Here is a 19964-nt window from a genome sequence, read left to right on the forward strand (position 1 = left end):
GTATCTTTAGCACATTGTTGAAATTGTGGTTTATTCATTGTTTTTATTTATTATGTGTGTTTTATCAATACTCCATTAAAAATGTATGAGATCATGTGAAATAGAAACGTTTTAAAATAAAGCATTTAGCTAGAGACAGTTCCAAGAAGATACTGCAGTAACACATCCCTCCCCCCCTTTTCACCAAGCCACGGTAAAGGTTTCTTCTGTGGCCAAGAACACTATGGCCCAAATTCTGTAACCAGCACCTAATGTTAGGCACCTATTTTGGAGGCGCCCAACTAGATAGCGTCCTCTCTAAATTGAATAACAAGCTCGATTAAGCTTGTCAATCAGCACTAATTGAAACTTAGGCGCCTATCAAGAAAGAGCAATTCTGTAACAAGGCGTCTCTAAAAATGTAGGCGGCCTTCAAAAACATAGACGCTATGCATGTTAGGTGTGAGCGTGGCTTCGTGTTAGGCGACTTGTTACAGAATCGCTGCTTTTAAGCGTGCTTAAGCGCTCGCATGGGCGCCTAACTTTTAGTTGTGCCTAGAGCTGGCCTATTTATTGGGCACCTCCAAAATAGGTGCCGCTCAGCCGTGATTCACTAAACAAAACCCAATTTTACTTGAATCATGTTGAATGATGCCTAATTCGGCGCCTACCTTTTGGGTGCTTCTTATAGAATTTGCCCTTAAATGCTCTGACGCTCATAGAATTCTTTGAACGCCGGAGCATTTAGTGCCCCGAGCTGCAATAGAAACCTCTATTGTGGCTTAGTAAAAGAAGGCCTAAGTATCTGATTGTTACTGGGAAAAGAGTAGTACTGGGAATTCAAGAGACTACCGTTGCAAATGATAACAGTTTTCAGTGTATACAATTACAGAGAATAGAGATTTATGATCCTTGCTGGAACATAAGAACATAAGAATAGCCTCATTGGTCAGACCAATGGTCCATCAAGCCCAGTAGCCCGTTCTCATGGTAGCCAATCCAGGTCACTAATACCTGGTCAAAACCCAAGATGTAGCAATATTCCATTCTATCAACACAGGACAAGAAGTGGCTTCCCTCATGTCTTTCTCAATAACAGACTATTGACTTTTCCTCCAGGAACTTGTCCAAACCTTTCTTAAAACCAGCTATGCTATCCACTCATACCACATCCTCTAGCAGCGTGTTCCAGAGCTTAACTATTCTTTGAATGAAAAAAAATTTCCTCCTATTGGTTTTAAAAATATTTCCCTTTAACTTTATCGAGTGTCCCCTAGTCTTTGTAATTTTTGACGGAGTGAAAAATTGATCCACTTGTACCCGTTCTACTCCACTCAGGATTTTGTAGACTTCAATCATATCTCCCCTCAGCCGTCTCTTTTCCAAGCTGAAGAGCCCTAACCACTTTAGTCTTTCCTCATACAAGAGGAGTTCCATCCCCTTTACCATCTTGGTCGCTCTTCTTTGAACCTTTTCTAGGGCCACTATATCTTTCTTGATATAAGGAGACCAGAATTGAACACAATACACCATACCCTGGAGCGATACAGGGGCATTGTGACATTCTTAGTCTTGTTAACCATCCCTTTTTAAATAATTCCCAACAACCTGTTTGCTTTTTTGGCCGCCGCCACACATTAGGTGGGAGGTTTGATCGTATTGTCTACAATGATACGCAGATTCTTTTCTTGGTCGCTAACCCCCAAGGTGGACCCTAGCATCCGGTAACTGTGATTTAGGGTATTCTTCCCAATGTGCATCACTTTGAATTTGTCCACATTAAATTTCATCTGCCACTTGGACGCCCAGTCTTCCAATTTCCTAAGGTCCGCCTACAATTTTTCACAATCCACATGCGTTTTAACAATTTTGAACAGTTTAATGTCATCTGTAAATTTAATCACCGCACTTGTTCCAATTTCCAGATCATTTATAAATAAGTTAAATAGCACTGGTCCCAGTACAAACCATTTAACCCTACTCTCTGTTTTCTATCCGATAATCAATTCCTAATCCACAAATGAACTTTGCCACCTACCCATGCTGATTCCGTCTCATTAAATCATGTTTGTCTACGTGCTCCACAATTTTATTTTTTATAATCGTTTCTACCATTTTGCCTGGCACCGAAGTGAGGCTTACCGGTCTGTAATTTCCCGGATCTCCCCTGGAGCCCTTTTTAAAAATTGGCGTAATATTGGCCACCCTCCAATCTTCAGGTACTACAGACTACACTCTCCTGAACACCCTCACTTCCTCTTCTGTGCGCTGTAGGCTTTCTTTTTATTGTCATTGGCCTCTATGACTTTCTAAGCATGCTTATACTTGTTTTCCAAATGCTTAAATCTCTCCATCTTACTCCTTGCTTCCTTTGGGCTCCTTTTGACTCCTGAATCAAGAACTCTAGATAGGGAGCTCTCTGATTTCCACGTGGCTTGGCAGCTCTGAATTGGCTCCTGTCATAAACACCTCATATATCTCCATTTCCTGCTAGAACACAGTTCAGGGTCCGCTTTCCCTTTGACAGACAGACCAGAACGAGAGGTTTACCACCTCAGGACATGACCACTCTCCATTGCTGTATTCTTGAGAGGGAAGCACTACTTCAGGGACATATCTCTGTATTTACTGCACAATTTGATGCTCATTTTCAAAGCATTTATACGCACAGTGCACCATAGAAACCTATGGTATTTTGTGTGTTCAGGTCGGTGCTTTGAAAATCAGCCCCATGTCAATTACAAGAGGCTTATCACCCCCATTGCCAGCTCATTCCTTAGATTGAGAGACATTCTGTCCATGTTAGCTCCAAACTCTGACCAGAATTCACTCTGGACTGTACCACTGCAACCATTCCTAGAGGGAAGTACCATGGCATATGTTTAGCCCGAATGCTTTTCTTTAAGTCACAATATAGAAGAGGATACAGCATGGCAATTACCCTGGCTAGAGAATGACACAGTGACAAAATTCATCACCGTTCCCGTCCCCGCGGATAACCACGGGAAACCATCTTCATGTCATTCTTTAAGGAGAGAGGGAAGAATCAGAGTATGAATGGCCACAACCACTGACCCTCAAGCTTTGCTTTGAAGAATGCTGGTGTAGAAGGATTGAAGACACTACAGAATGACAGTCTCTGGTATCCAAAGCAGATATTGTGATGTCATAATGCCTCATTCCACCAGTGCCTAAGAGCCAATCACATCAGTGATGTCACAATGGCTTCATTATCCTTGGCTCACATAAGAATCAGAGTATGAATGGCCACAACCACTGACCCGCAAGCTTTGCTTTGAAGAATGCTGGTGTAAAAGGACTGAGGTTGAAATAGACACTAGAAAATGACATGGGATTATTTCCCATGGTTATCCGCGGGGACAGGAACGGTGATGAATTTTGTCACCGTGTCATTCTCTACCTGGAACCCCATGTCACAGGGATTGAATCTGAAGGCAGACTCTGGAACCTCCTGACAAATTTATGCCTAAGTACCAGCAAGTCTAATACTGACCCTCACCTTAGTTTAGTGTAGCTCTTTGCTTGATTTACCACATTTCGCTTGAGACATCAAAGCAGTCTATAAGTACAGCAGACATAACAATTCATAGTTCTAAGGCAGGTTAGTATTAAGTATTTTTTAGGAATTAAAAAATATTTCTTCACTCAACGTGGAATTAAACTCTGGAATTTGTTGCCAGAGAATGCGGTGAAAGCAGTTAGCTTAGCAGGGTTTGGATAATTTCCTAAAAGAAAAATCCAGAAGCCATTATTAAGATGGGCATGGGCAAATCCTCTGCTTATTGCTAGGATAAGCAACATAAAATCTATTTTACTCTTTGGGATCTTGCCATGTACTTGTAACCCAGGTTGGCCACTGTTGGAAACAGGAGATTGGGTTCGATGGAGTTTTGATCTATCCCAGTATGGCAACTCTTATGTTTTTATGTTTTGTGAGGTCAGGGCCAAGATCAGCAAGCTGGGAGACAGATTGGCACAGCAAGTCACTCACTCAGCACTCTCCTCTCTCTCTTAATAAGGTAGTCCGGGACAGAATATGAGTTCTGAACTCAACTTTTACTGGAATTTAGATTCTTTGGTCAAAGGTCAGACAATTATGTACAAGTGACAGTTCAAGAGAGAAAAAACCCAAACACTTATAGTGTGTAGTCAATTTCAGTAGTTGGCTTCTCTGGGATAGAAGCTCCTGATAGAGTCTGCTCACCTTTTCTTTCAAGAGAATAGTTAAGGTCTGGAATGCGTTGCCAGAGGATGTGGTAAGAGTGGTTAATGTAGCTGGTTTAAAAAAAGGTTTGGACAAGTTTCTAGAAGAAAAGTCCATAAACTGCTGTTGAGACAGACATGAAAGAAGCCACTGCTTGCCCTGGATCGGGGGCATAGGCTGCTGCTGCTACTATTTGGGTTTTTGCCAAGTACTTGTGTCTTGGATTGGCCCCTTGAGGACTGGATACTAGGCTTGATGGACCATTGGTCTGATCCAGTAAGGCTATTATGTTCTTAAGCCCATTCCTCAGATTCTCACCTTAGTGCCAGAGGGCTCATTGACACTTCAGTGTACAAAGCACCTATTGCACGGGTTCTTCTCCAGCTGCAGTTCCATTGTTGCAGGTCTGATTTGTCTTTGGAGATATTACTGGAAACCCTCCTCAGTTCCCTCTGGCTCCTCCAGATACTTCTCTTTACTGTTTCTCGGTATTCTCCTTTGAAGAGAGTGCTGGTGGTCTGGTCTTCATTCCGTTTCCACCATGGATCAGAATAGCAGCTTGATGGGCTCTGGCACTGGTTAGGCAAGCCAGGTCAGGTTCTGTTTTCATAAATGGTACAGTGGCCAGCAAGCAAGAGCCAAAGATAAAAACCTCTCTCATGGGCTTGGTATTTATAGGTTCTCATATTTCCTTCCAAAGGGGTAACTCCTCGTACCGTTGACCAGTGGCGTACCAAGGGGGGGCAGTCCGCCCCAGGTGCAAGGCCCGAGGGGGTGTTCAGCTGGCCACTTACCGGGCAATAGCTGCTACCAGGGAAAGGCTGCCATTACCGTCAACAGAAAGCCGGCGCCGAATTCTCCTTCCCTGCTGCTTCTTTTCCCCGAGCCGAGTAACTCTAGCCGTCCGACGTCAATTCTGACGTCGGAGAGGACGTTCTGGGCCAGCCAATCGTTGCCTGGCTGGCCCGGAATGTCCTCCGGAGGTCGGGGATCGTGCACGGGACACGTAGCTTGGCGGCGCTGCTTCCCGTGGCCCGTACTTGCAGAGCTCCTCGTAGAGCTGGTAGTCGTCAGTGAAGTGGGTGCACGTTGCGGTAGTGGCCATGTTAGGACTGCGAGATCCGCTCGAGCATGGGGCAGGATAGAAGGAGGAGATGGTGGGGCAGGGCGGCTGCTGCTGCTAATGGTGCTGTTCTCGTGCGGCTTTTCGCTCCCTCTCTCGGCTCTCTCTGTGCACAGTCACCGCGGGGTGGGGAGGGAGGGAGGGAGGAGGACGGCCCAGCACATCGGGTAGCCAGAGTTGGTCTGCCTGCGGGAAAGGAAGGAGGGCGAATTTGGCGCCGGCCTGTTTCCGATGGCTAGTGCAGCCTTTCCCCAGCGGTGGTGGCAGCATGGTGGTGGTAGCGGCAGTGGCATGGGGGAGGGAAGGGAGAAAGAAAGAAAGGGGAGGGGAGCCAGGAAGCCAGAAAGAAAGCAAGGTGGGGGGACAGGGATCCAGAAAGAAAGAAAGGGGGCAGGGTGAAAGAAAGAAAAAAATGGGGCATGGGGAAAGAGAGAGAAAGACAGACATAGAGAAAGAAAGGAGGGCATAGAGTGAGAAAGAAAGAAGGGGGCAGGGTGAAAGAAAGAAATGGGGCATGGAGAGAGAGAGAGAGAAAGACAGACATACAGAAAGAAAGGGGGCATGGAGAGAGAAAGAAAGAAGGGGACAGGATGAAACAAAGAAAAAGTTGGGGGAGGGAATGAAGTCTGGAGGAGAGGAAGCATACAGGAGGCTGAAAGAAGGGAAGAAATATTGGATGCACAGTCAGAAGAATAAAGTGCAACCAGAGTCTGATGATATTACCAAACAAAGGTATGAAAAATGATTTTATTTTCAATTTAGTGATCAAAATGTGTCTGCTTTGAGAATTTATATATGCTGTCTATATTTTGCACTATGGGCCCCTTTTACTAAACCGCAATAGCAGTTTTTAGCGCAGGGAGCCTATGAGCGTTGAGAGCAGCGTGGGGCATTCAGCGCCGGAATATAAATGATAATTAACATTTTCTCTGCGTACAGTGTGCTTTGTGTTTTTAAAATTTTATTGTTGGTAGATCATTTTGACTTGGCCACGACGGTAAGGGGGAGGGAGAGAGGGGAGCTGCTGAAAGACATCTAATAATCCTTGCAGGCTTGACTGTGCAGGGAATTATTTTTGTAAAATCATGTTTTGTTATGTAACTGGCATTATTTAGACTTTAATTTCTATGAATGAATAGAATGAAAATGATATAAAATTACTTGCTTTTTTTATGTGTGTGCACTGAAGGAAAGTGGAGAGAGAGTGGGCTGAGGACACTGAAGGGAAATGGGGAAGAGAAAGTGGGGAGAAGACGCTGATTTATAAATTGACAATTGTACAGAATATTGTTTCTTTTTATATTTTAATATAATAAGTTCAATATAAAACAATTCAAGGCTTGTGTGGATGGAATCAGGTGGTTTGCGGGAATGGGGACCATGCTTACGGGGATTAGTCCAATAAAATGGTATTTTCTTATTTCTCATTATTTGTTTTATTTTTATTTGTTAATTTGTAAAGTGGTGATTGTTATGTATCAGTTTTTTCAAATTTATATCTACTGTCTTTATATTTTGCACAGTATTAGAGGACATGTGTTACTGTTTTTGTGGTGTTGTGGTGTTGCATTGTATGCAAAGTCTGGTTTCTTGGCAGTTCAGTTTAACTTTTGTCTACTTATTTCTATTTTTAGTTTGTGATTATTCCATATTGGGCGAGGGTGTATCTGTCTCTGTGTATAAAAGGGGCATGGCTTTCAGATAGCATCGATTGTACAGGATCAATTGACTGTGCAGGATCTGGTTTGTTTAGTTTTACAATGTATGTGTTGGTGTTCTAGTGCTCACTGCAGTGTTTAAGATGCTGCCTTTTCCTAGGTACACTCTTGTTGTGCGATATGTAGATTGTTACTAAAAATCATATTTTTCATATAGATGGGGGGGTGTCAAAAAATGATGGGCCCCGGGTGTCACATTTGCTAGGTACGCCACTGCCGTTGGCATTCAAGGCAGAAGAGCTATCCCTTGTTCTGGAAACTGTAAGTTCTTGTGTGAAGTCCCGCAGAGAATACTGCCAGAACTAAGCACATTCCATTCTGTGTCTCTGAATTCTGATCTCAACACTCCATATAAAATGGGCCTTCACATTTATTATTTATTTAATTCATTTTCTATCCTGTTTTCCCCAAAGAGCTCAGAACGGGTTTCAGGTTAACATACAAAATATACAATTTATTACATATAGCAAAAAGCTTTGTCTAGCTGTCTGACAGAGTAGCTGGTGGCAAATTTACAACTCCAGCTGTAACCAATGGCTGATTTCAATTCAGCACTAACCAAGCACATTATCACCATTACAAAATGTCCACTTCAACAGTAGCCGGTGGCTAAGTTCCACACTAGCTATAATTAATTTACAGTCTCCTAATCTAATCTAATCTAATCTAATCCTTAGGTTTGTATACCGCATCATCTCCACGTTCGTAGAGCTCGATGTGGTTTACAGTAGGAGAAATAGGAAGGAACTACAACAGAGGGTTAGAGGTAGAAGTGTGATGAAAATTTAGAGGGCTTGGGATGCCAAGATATAAGAGTTTCCTTGATTCCTAAGTTGGAGGGAGACTTACATTTTTTGAGAAAAGCCAGGTTTTCAGATGTTTGCGGAAAACTTGGAGAGAGCTCAAGTTCCGAAGAGGGGAGGTAAGGTTGTTCCAGAGCTCAGTGATTTTGAAGTGGAGGGAGGTCCCTAGCTTTCCTGCGTGGGAAATGCCTTTTAGCGAGGGAAAGGATAGTTTTAATTTGTGGGAGGATCTGGTGGTATTAGGGTTTGAGGAATTCCAAGAAAAAGGGATAAAGGGAGGGAGGATACCATATAGGATTTTGAAAGTTAAACAGGCGCATTTATAGTGGACCCTGGCGATTATTGGAAGCCAGTGGAGCTTGGCCAGGAGTGGGGAGACATGGTCAAATTTACTTTTAGCGAAGATGAGCTTGGCCGCGGCATTCTGAATCCGTTGGAGTCTATGAAGGTTTTTCTTAGTTAGGCTTAAGTAGATAGAGTTGCAATAGTCCAATCTGGAGAGGATGATGGATTGGACAAGGAGGGTAAAATGTTTTTGATGGAAGCAGGATCTAACTTTCCTCAGCATGTGAAGGCTGAAAAAGCATTTTTTTTTTAAAAAAGGATTGGAGGTGGTCATTGAAGGACAATGTGGAATCAATGATGATGCCCAAGACCTTGCTCGAGAACTCAAGCTGCAGAGAGGAGCCAGAGGGTAGTGGGATGGAGGTGGGTAGGTGATCTAGTTTTGGACCGAGCCAAAGAAGTCTTGTTTTGGACTCATTCAATTTCATTTGCACAGTGTGGGCCCAGGATTGTAGGTTCATTATACAAGAGGATATGTTCTTAGACAGGTCGGTGAGGTTCGAATCGGTCTCAAGGAGGACAAGGATGTCGTCTGGATAAGTGTAAATTGTTTCAAGGGGGGATAGGTGGAGGAGTTTTAGGGAGGACATATAGATGTTGAAAAGGATAGGGGATAGTAATTGCTTGAGAAACTGGAACCAAGGAGCTATAAACCACACACACACACACCACTTTCTTGTAACTAAATTAATCCTAGAGGAAGCAGGAACTGCAAGCCTGCAGGATTAAAAGATGCAAAGTTCATCCTGGAACATAAGAACAAATGTCTGATGTACATAGAGTTACCAGATTTTCCCAAAGAAAAATCCAGGTCCGCCTAGTTCTGCCCGCATCACCCCCCTCCCCCTCCCGCTCCCCCTCCCCCAGCCCCATCCCCTTAACCTGTTCATGCGGCGGGATGGCATCTGCACATGCGCGGCTGTGACGCAATGACATCGCATGTATGCATGTGACATCATTGTGTTGCATCCATGCATGCGCAGATGCCATCCTGATGCACAAACAGGTTAAGGGTGTGGGTTGTGATGCAGTTGGGCCTGTGGGCGTGGCCATGGGTCCAGATTTTTCTTCAGGAAAATCTGATAACCCTAAATATTGGGCCAGTGACCCTCCCCCTAGACCAGATATTTACGTATATTAGCCCTGTTTTCCCTCCAAGGAATGGATCCTTCTCCCCTCTCAGTCTGGAAGATACTGCCCCCTGTTTGGGAAACTCTTCAGGTTAAGAAAAAGGCAAGGTATACAGAGAAGATTAGGTTCACAGAATGAGAACACATTTGAACAAATAGACCAAATTTATTTATTTATTTCAATTTCTATCCCGTTCTCCCAGAAGCTCAGAACGGGTTACAAATTGACATTCACAATTGTTTGAAGACAGACTAGTCATGACAACAAATAGATTACAGTAGACAGGGGGGGGCCCAAATGGTCGATCACGATCGACCAGTAGATCGCAAAGGCAACATGAGTCGATCATGTTGCCTTTGCGATCTTTTTCTCCCTGCTGATTCCCCAAGCCAGGCCTGGCGCGTACAAGCGTCGGACTCACAGTAATTTACCTCCGACGTCAATTCTGATGTCGGAGAGGAAGTTCTGGGCCAGCCAATCGCTGCCTGGCTGGCCTGGAACTTCCTCCCCGGCATTAGAATTGACATCGGAGGTGAAGTCTTGTGGGTCCGGCGCTTGTACACGCCAGGCCTGGCTCAGGGAAGCAGCAGGAAGAACTTGGTGTGGTGGCTTGGGGGAGAGGGATAGGGAAAGAATCGGGGAAGTGGAGAAATCAACGCGATGGCTTGGGGGGGCAGGGGGAGAGAGAAAGAAAGACAGAAAGAAAGAAGGGGGCAGGGGGAGAGAGAAAAAAAGGCAGAAAGAAAGAGGGGAGGGCAGGGGGAGAGAGAAAGAAAGACAGGCAGGCAGGGGTAGAGGAAAAGAAAGGCAGAAAGAAAGAAATATTGGCTTTACAGAAGAAGGAAGTGCAACCAGAGACTCTGAAATCACCAGACAAAAAGGTAGGAAAAATGATTTTATTTTCAATTTAGTGATCAAAATTGTTAATTATCATTTATATTTGGGGTTTTTTTTCAGAGGTCAAGGCAGATGACTTTAAAATATGCAGTGTCACCTCAGTAACAACTATACAAAAATAGACAAATATACCCCCTCCCCTTTTACTAAACCGCGATAGCAGTTTTTAGTGCAGGGAGCTGTGCTGAATGCTCCTCACAGCTCCTGACGCTCATAGGCTCCCTGCACTAAAAACCACTATCACGGTTTAGTAAAAGGGGGCCATAGTGCAATATAAAGACAGCAGATATAAATTCTCATAACAGACACTTTTCTCTGCGTACAGTGTGCTTTGGGTTTTTTAAAATTTTATTGTTGATAGATCATTTTGACTTGGTCATTTTAAAAGTAGCTTGCAAGCCAAAAAAGCTTGGGTACCCCTGCAGTAGACAATCACAGAGCTTATTCTAGAGACCAGAATGGTCATAGCGAAGAGTACTTGGAGAAGTATATTGAGGAAGCAGTCATTGATAGCCCGATTGGCAGAAGAGGAATGTCTTTACTGCTCTACGGAAGGTCATTAGTGAGTCTAGTGACCTGATCTGTGTGGGTAATCGGTTCCATAGCTGAGGTAGGAAATGGCTGTAGGATCGTTTACACGCTGTACTCATTCGGAGGGATACCCTTGGCATGTGGTTCTGGTACAGTTGCACATGAAAAACCTTAACTGTTTCTACACTTCCCTCCTCTTTAGGAGAAAAAGATAAGCTTCCCTTTGAAGCATTTCCCTTTGAAGCATTTTCTGTTTCCCCATACTCCATTATTAATGCTCTCTAGGAAAGATCTGTACATTAAGACATTTCCAAAAATCAATTACAGTGCTTCATCAAATACTCAGAAGGAATCATCTGGATTTGAGAAACCTAGTTGTTGGTTTGTTTGTTGGGGGTTTTTTTTTGTTTGTTTTCTTTTAGGGGGGGGAAGAGGTAGATTGAGGCTTGCATAGGATAAACGTCCTGAGGAGATGTCTTGCTTCAGGTAGCAGCTATAAATACTGATGTCTGTCTTTAAGAGTACAAATGTGGATTCCCTATGTAAAATTGAGAATCCACATCTATATTGTAGATGTATATTGTAGGCTCATCTAAGATACTCTTTCTCCCTGCTGTGCTGACATCCCCTTGACATCTCTACAAGTTACCTTACCCACATGTAAAGGCCCCTGTTCTGAAATACCATTTAAACTTTCCTGTTCAAAGAGGCTTTTGACTAAGCTCCCTCCCTCTTCCATTATCAGATAATGACTACCCCTCCCCACACACACACATACACACACACATCCTTTCTCAGTATTAGGTTGTAACACCCCCTCCCCCCTCAGCATCAGACTATGGAGTATAGCTGCCCTCCCTTTCCTATTCTTTTACTCTCAGTCCCTCTTTTTTTTTTTTTATCAAATACTGTATTCCAATTTTTCTCCCTTTTCCTATTTCTTCACCCCCTCATTTTTCCAATCTTAATCTTATTTGTTTGTAAACTGCTTAGATGTCTTGCGATAGGCAGTATATATCAAGCAGTCATTAAACTTGAAACTTGGCCTTTGTGTTTAGGTCAGGAATAGAGAAATATATTTGTGCATCAAAAGCATTAAGGTTACTTTTGGAGTTAGAGCAATAGATGTGGTCATCCAGAAGGAACACGTGAAATAAAGAAAGGAGTGCATCCCAAATGGGAAGCACCAGGGAATTCAGGACACAGGGGCAGGCAAGGTGCTACGGACCCAAGAGGAATACTAAAGAAATAGCAGTTGGAGAAATCAAATGGAGAAGAGAAAAGCAAAGGCTGTTCAAAAGTGGTTAAGGGGCTCCAAAGCATATATAAAACAAATATGAGCAGATTCAAAATGCTGCAGCGCGTTTGATATGCGGTGGGAGCAGATTTGAACGTTACCCCATGGTTAAAAAATCTTCACCGGTTACCAGTCAAATTTTGCATTGTTTTTAAAAATGAACACAAGAACATTAAAGTCATTTATTATTTCCCTCCCTCACCCACCCTCCCTTTGAGGAGTTAAATTATTTAATTATAATATTGAAATCACATCATATGTTTTATTGTATTAATAATTAAGATGAAGATGGGAGTAAATGATTATTTAATGTAATAATTGTATAGTTATTAGTGCGTTCTATGCAGTATTTTATGATTTACCAATTGTATTGCACTATCAAAGTTTGGAAAATCAATAAAGATTTAAACAAAAATAAAGTTATTTATTATAATGTAACCTGTGGTTACAAATAAATATATATTTTAGAGCTCATTGGTTGGAACGAACCAGGAAGCTGGCTGAGTAGTGACAGAGTTATGAAAAAAACAACTGAGGATCTTGAAGAGAGGAGAGTGGTTCATAGACAACGGCGCGAAAGACAAAGGCGCGCCCAGACAATTGAGCGCAGCGCGGAGGTGCGCGCCGCTCAAAATTACTATTTTTAGGGGCTCCGATGGGGGTTTTTGTTGGGGAACCCCCCCCCCCCACTTTACTTAATAGACATCGCGCTGGCGTTATGGGGAGTTTTAACACTCCACATTTTACTGTAAACTTAACTTTTTCCCTAAAAACAGGGAAAAAGTGAAGTTTTCAGTAAAATGTGGGGGGTTACAACCCCCCAAACCCTCCACAATGCCCCCACAACGCGGCGCGATGTCTATTAAGTAAAGTGGGGGGGTTCCCCCCACGCCCCCCGTCGGAGCCCTAAAAACAGTAATTTTGAGCGGTGCGCGCCTCCGCGCTGCGCTCAATTGTCTGGGCACGCCTTTGTCCAGGCGCGCTTTTGACCTGACACCAGGAGAGTTTGTGAGTGAGTTCTCTGTGAGAGAAAGACATTTAGTTAGAGAAAAAGTAGTGAAAATAAAGTTGTATAAGAGAGAGCGAGGTTTAGGTTCTTTAGACAGAGAAATATTTATTTTATTTTATTTTATGTAGATAAGCAAACAGCTTTAGGTTCCTGTGCTTAGGCAGGCATATTCCATAGCAGCACACAGTGATAGGGAGATAGTTTCTCTCCTTTTTATTTATTTTAGCATAAGTTTAGGAATAATAATAATAACTTTATTCTTTAATACCGCCATAACCAAAAGTTCTAGGCGGTTTACACTAAGGTGCGCTAGGGCTTTAACGCGCAGAATAGCGCGTGCTACATTGCCGCACGCGCTAGACCTTAACGCCAGCATTGAGCTGGCATTAGTTCTAGAAGCGTAGTGTGCGGTAATTTCCTGCGTGCGCTAAAAACGCTAGCGCACCTTAGTAAAAGGAGCCCTAAAAAGGGCTGGACTATCAGCGAAATACAATAATACAGTAAAAAATAAAAATATTTGTAAAATAGAATTTCAATCATAAAACTCACTAAGTAGTAAACTTATCGAACAAAGTGGTCTTAATTAATTTCCAAAAACTACAATAGCTTGCTGAATACATTTACCTAACCAAGGTTGGTGCCTACCAGCTTGAAATGCTAGGGTCCTATCTAAGAAGGTCCTGTCTAAGATAGGACCCTAGAAGAACAAGTGAACATATACAAGAAAGAAGGAGGAACGGAAATTAAAGCTGGAAGAAAAGCTAAGTGCGCGAAGATTAAAGAGAGACTTTTTCATTGATCCTACCCATTCTGGATTATTGTAACATCCTTTATTTAGGATCTTCCCAAAAGATTTTAAGAAGACTGAGAATAGTTCAAAATGCTGCAGTCGATTGATATTTGGCCTGAAGAAAAACGACCACATTAGTCCATATTATCGATTATTGCATTGGCTAGCGTTGGAAGCAAGAATACTATTTAAGTTTTCTTGTATTTGTTTTAAGCTGATTTCGGGAGAGTCTCCAATTTATTTGTTCCGTCACTTTGAATTTTATAGACCATCAAGGATTACGAAAAGCTCTAACTTATTTACCTATCCTAAGCCAAATGACCTTAACATTTCAGGCAGGCAAACTTCAAAGTTGGCTCAGTGAATGTCTTCATCAAGCCACGTCTTACTGTTCTTTTCGAAAATTAGTAAAGTCTGCTTTGTTTGACAAATTTATCACTTAATTAGGCCTTCTTAACATTGTAATTATTTTACCATTTTTAATCTTGGTTTTTGTTAATCTTATGAAATGTATGTACTTCGCTGATTGTTCAGTTTCTTATGCTGTAAACCGCCTAGAACTCTTGGGTAATGGCAGTATAGAAGTATACATTTATTATTATTATTATTTTACAAAGACAGTACCTGTAAAACCCCCATACTAATTATTTGTGAATATACTTTTAATACTGGATCCAGTTAGTTGGTTAAGTAGGAGACAAATGTACACAGATTTAACTTGTTGAAATTCTTAAATTGGTTTTAAAATATTTTATTTGAGCAAACTACAATTAAAGAATCTTTTGCAATTTAAAAAAAAACATTTGTGCTATTGGTAACATTGAGTCTGATTCTCAATTAATTTCAAATTTCATCCCAGTCAGGTTCTTCTTGACAAATAACTCAGTCAAGATTTGATTGGTGCATTTCTCTGTTCAGACCTCTTTTGTGCACTGTACATCTAGCCCAGTGGTCTCAAACTCGCAGTCCGCCAGGTACTATTTTGAGGCCCTTGGTATGTTTATCATAATCACAAAAGTAAAATAAAACAGTTTCTTGATCATATGTCTCTTTAGCTATAAATTACAATATTATTATTAAGACTTAGCCAAAAGGAAAGATTTATAAACTCCAAAAGTTTTACCTCATTTCTTTAATAAGATATTTTTTTTTTTTTTCTGAGGCCCTCCAAGTACCTAGAAATCCAAAATAAGGCCCTGCAAAGGGTTTGAGTTTGAGATCACTGATCTAGCCTGAGGTAACTTGGCTACACGACTACATTAAGAATAAAGTAAGGCTAGTGTTACAGAATTATAGACTGAGGCTGGTTACAATAAGATTCCTTGGTATTTTACACAAGTGATGAAACTCTACCAGCCTCTCAGATCTTTAAGGTCAGAGGGTATGCTGTGATTGTCAACAGATGAGTTATCCCATGTACATTATACAAACACGAGAGCATCTGTAATTTCAGTCGCAGGTGTACAATTATGGAATAATTTGACAGGGTCACTGATGTTACTTTCTGATATCCAGAAATTTAAGAAGGCTTTGAAAACAACTTTGTTTATGGAGGCTTTTAATTGAGTAGGCTGGGATACTAATTATGCGCATTTTAGATGATTTGGTTTTGTTTCTTCGTATGTTTTGTATGTTATATGATAATTATATTTGTATTTTGTAAACCGCTTAGGTTTAAGTGGGTTAGAAATATTTTAATTAATTAATTAAATACGAGCTTGCAGTGCTAGGACTGGAAGATGAATCTTGAAGCCTCATTGAACTAATTATAAGGCTACACTGCTAATCAAATATGACTGTTTCAATCAAGCAAAGCATTATTTTTATTTCATTATGGTAGTCATAAAAGAGATTTGCCATGATACCCCTGGCCAGATATCAGCAGTAAATATTATGGGGTAGGGATATTCAACTGGCAGGGTCAGCATTTTTTTTGTCCACCGCCCCAGCTTTATGCCTGAATATTCTGTGTTAGGCCATGTCCAGGCAGCGGCATTGAATATTCCGGCATACGCAACCGGATAAATCTTAGCCGTTTAAGTGCGATATTCAGCACTTAACTGGATAAAGATAGAACTGTGTTTTATGTGGTCCTATTTATGCGGTTACCTTAGTTCAGGGATCTCAAAGTCCCTCCTTGAGGGCCGCAATCTAGTCGGGTTTTCAGGATTTCCCCAATGAATATGCATTGAAAGCAGCGCATGCACATAGATCTCATGCATATTCATTGGGGAAATCCTGAAAACCCGACCGGATTGCGGCCCTCAAGGAGGGACTTTGAGACCCCTGCCTTAGTTGGTTAAATGTGGAATATCAGCACATAATCAGTTAAGTGCTGACTCTGCCCTGAGATACTTCCAAAGTTGCTGGTTTTGGCTTAGGTGCTATCTGGTTACGAGCTATATATGCCCGGTTAACCTCAGACAAGCAATTTAAATGGTCACTCATGTAGAGAATGATATGGGGACAGAATTTGTCCCCGTCCCCTTGGTTAACCGTGGGCAGCCATCCCCTTGCCATTCTTTAAAGAGAGAGGGAAGAATCAGAGTATGAACGGGCACAACTGCTGACCCCCAAGCCTTGCATTGAAGAATGCTGATGTAGAAGGACTGAGTTTGAGACAAACACTAAAGAATGATACGGGATGATTTCCCACAGTTATTCGCGGGGGCGGGGACAAATTCTGTCCTTGTGTCATTCTCTAGTCAAGAGCCATTTCTGTATGTAGAAAAAAGCGCCAAGGATGAATCTTGACCTTTTTAAAATTGCTTTGAATATCGATCCTCTATAAAACTTTGAACATTTCCCTTGTAATTCAAAACCATTGATTAATTCTTTTCTTCTTGTTGTTTTCCTCCAAGGTGCTTTTATTATCTGTTGGACTCCTGGACTGGTCTTGCTGCTTCTTGATGTGTGCTGCCCCCAGTGCGATGTGCTTGCGTATGAGAAATTCTTCCTGCTCCTTGCCGAGTTCAACTCTGCCATGAACCCCATCATCTACTCCTACCGGGACAAAGAGATGAGTGCCACGTTCAAACAGATCCTGTGCTGTCAGCGTAATGAGAATGTGAACGGCCCTACGGAGGGCTCCGACCGCTCTGCCTCATCCCTCAACCACACCATCTTGTCTGGGGTGCACAGTAACGACCATTCTGTCGTATGAAAAGAAATGGTAGCAACCGAAGGGATAAAAAGAGGTCGGCACAAGAGAGAATGGAACCACCCAGGATTAATTAACTTCCAAAGACAAAGGCATGCATATGGGGATGCGAGTAAATAAATTATTAACAAATTTACAAGGTATTTTTAAACACTAAAACTGCATGGTTCTCCAGACGCCACGAACAGAGAACCACGAGACCAATTTGTTGTTTGAAACCGGCCACACATGTGCCTTTCCTCTCATGCTTGTGCCTGACAGAAGAAAGGAAGTCCTTTGCACTACCATGTGCAGGGGAGCCTCAGAAAAAGTCTGTTTCGCCGTTACTCTTGCACAAGTGCGCCTTTCCCAGGTGACAGCTGGAATCAACATGGATTACCTAATTCAGCTTCTACCTGCCAAACTGCCGTTACATGTAGAAAGAGATGTTTTTTTTGTGTGTGTGTGTTTAACGAGTGCATTTCATTTAATAAACATTCATATTTATCATCGTCAGTATGACTGATGGACATTCTCTGTGCAGGGAAAAAGGATCCATCACCTTTGTATTAGCCGTACTGCCGTTGACGAAAAGAAGACAAAAAAAGTATTTTTCTAATACAGACAACAGAAAAGTAGTATAAATTCTGACCAGTGTTGTTTAAAATATAGTAAGATGCACATGGTAAAAGAGAAGCATGTGTAGCATCGCATACATTTCTGTAAACTAGCAAAGAAGACAGTATTTTAATCATCATTCTATTTAACGTTCGACATAGGAAGGTAATGAGTTAGTCAAAGTTCCTCAATGAATATTTGTTTGTCTGTATGTTGTATAGGAGCTACTGTTACTGTAGTTTTAACAAAGCACAATTATCCTGATCATTTTCTCTGGTTTTTGCACTGTAGAAACTATCCTCCCCCCCCCTTTTACTAAACCGCAATAGCAGCGCATGGAGCCGCGCTGAATGCTCCGCTCTGCTCCCGATGCTCATAGGAGCTCTTTGGGAGTTCTTTCACTAAAGCGCGCTAACCAATTTAGTGCATGCTATCAGATTTAGCGCGCGCTGAATGCTAAGGCGCCCCTTATATTCTATGGTCACCTTAGCATTTAGCGCTCGCTAATCTTTAGTGTGCGCTAAATCGGTTAGTGCGCCTTAGTAAAAGGACCCCTATGAGCGTCAGGAGCAGCGTGGAGCATTCTGTGCGGCTCCCTGCATTAAGAACTGCTGTCACGGTTTAGTAAAAGGGGGGGGGGAGCTGTTTACTATCCCAGCGAGCATTAGGTATCTGCTACACTGCCTGGAGGAGTCTAATAATAATAATAATTTTATTCTTATATATCGCCATGCCCATCGAGTTCTAGGCGGTTCACAACAATTACATTAGGATCCGCATTGACATGCCGATTTACAAACAATGTATTGGATTTACAACAGCTTCCGCTGAACATGGCTGAAGAAGCAGAAGAGGGAAGGAGAGAAGGAGGAAAGCGGTCAATAGAAGGGGGGGGGGCAGGGCCAAACGGGCTGATTTACCACAATTTATTGGATTTACAACAACTTTAGCTGAACTTGGCTGATGAGGAAGGAGGCGGAAGTCAGCGATCAATAAAGGGGGGAAAAGGGTCGAACGTGTGGCCGGGTGATTCCGGGGAGGGGGCGTTACGGGGCTTGTTTGTTGTGTCACAGATATTGCATTCTAAGGGCATTGGAACACAGTCATTGTTAGTAAAAGACCCCTTCTATCTGGCAAGCACCTATTTTGGTTTCCCCTTTTTCCCCCAAAATATGAATCCTAAGGGTTAATTGACCTAAACATCGTTTGAATGGAAATAAACAGGGTGGACTGCCATTTGCATGGCTTATTGTCAACCAATGAAAACAAGCAGGGAAAAAAAAAACCATGACATTTTGTGAATTTTCATTTGCCGATCGTGGTGCTGAGAGTGTGTGCTTGAATAAACCAATGCACAAGCACCGTCGGGAAAGGATGCATCCTCTTTGAAAGCGGCATGCGCTTTAAGCACACAAAAAAAATAAAGTTTACAATCTCAGCAGTACTGATCCCGTGATGATATAAGAGGAAAATGAAAACAAACAAAAACCGACATTCCTGGAAACGACCCAAGAAATGACCCAAAACAATTTTTTTTTTTCTGGCTGCCCATTCCTGGAAATAAATCATTTGGGTTTTCACCTTGCCAAAGTCGATCCGAACAGACCACCCCTGTGATGGATTTTCTCAGTTGTCTGCCTAGAATTGTAATCCTGCTTTAGGGAAATCGCAACTACAAGACCAGAACTGGAATACCTGTTCAGATTGTCCTGGGCGCAGACGGTAAACCTAGAAGTAGAGTACTTCTGTAGCAGGAAGAGCAGAGATGCCACACGATGCCAGTGCAGAATGCATACTTTGTACACGTGGCTATAAAATATCCCATGGCGGGACACTATCAACTTGGGCTGCCTTCAAGATGGGCTATTTCAGTATTTTCCAAGACCAGTGGCGTAGCGAGGGTAGGAGGCACCCGGGAGAGTGTCACCCCCCTCCCCGTGTCCTCCTCTCTGCCCCCCCCCCGCTCCTTCTGTGACAACCCCCCTGTACCCACCTCACCTCACCACCTCCTCTGCTTCTGTGCCAACCCCCAGTTCCTTCCGCGTCAACCTCCCTCCTGCTTCTCCCGCACCTCACTCACACCCTCCCTTTCAACCCCTGTACCTCTTAAAATCTTTGCCAACGTAAGCAGCTTCTCCAGCCCACTGCTTGTGCTGGCTTTCCCTCTGACATCACTTCCTGGGCCTGCCACCCAGAAGCGATTTCAGAGGGAACCAGGCTGGAGCGAGCAGCAGGAAAGAGTTGTTGCTCACGCTGGAGAAGATTTTAAAAAATATTCTGTATTGATTTTCCAAATACCAACAGTGCAATACACAAATATATAAACAAATAATAAATCAAGAAAAGCACATTCATGGGT

At 42.5% G+C, this 19964-nt stretch overlaps 1 protein-coding gene across 3 annotated transcripts in view; it reads left to right on the top strand.

The window, feature by feature from the left end:
* The window catches only part of LPAR1 (lysophosphatidic acid receptor 1), a 172131-nt gene extending 153179 nt beyond the window's left edge, over positions 1 to 18952 (top strand). For 2 of the 3 annotated variants that reach the window (XM_033926410.1, XM_033926401.1), the window contains exon 3: positions 16710 to 17011. In XM_033926410.1, coding sequence (XP_033782301.1) covers positions 16710 to 17011 — 302 coding nt within the window. Of the gene's footprint in view, positions 1 to 16709 lie in introns of all 3 variants that reach the window. The other variant, XM_033926419.1, reaches the window with a different exon arrangement.
* Positions 18953 to 19964: the final 1012 nt, after the last annotated feature.

Source organism: Geotrypetes seraphini, chromosome 1 (assembly GCF_902459505.1).
Source record: "Geotrypetes seraphini chromosome 1, aGeoSer1.1, whole genome shotgun sequence".
Lineage (NCBI taxonomy): Eukaryota > Metazoa > Chordata > Amphibia > Gymnophiona > Dermophiidae > Geotrypetes > Geotrypetes seraphini.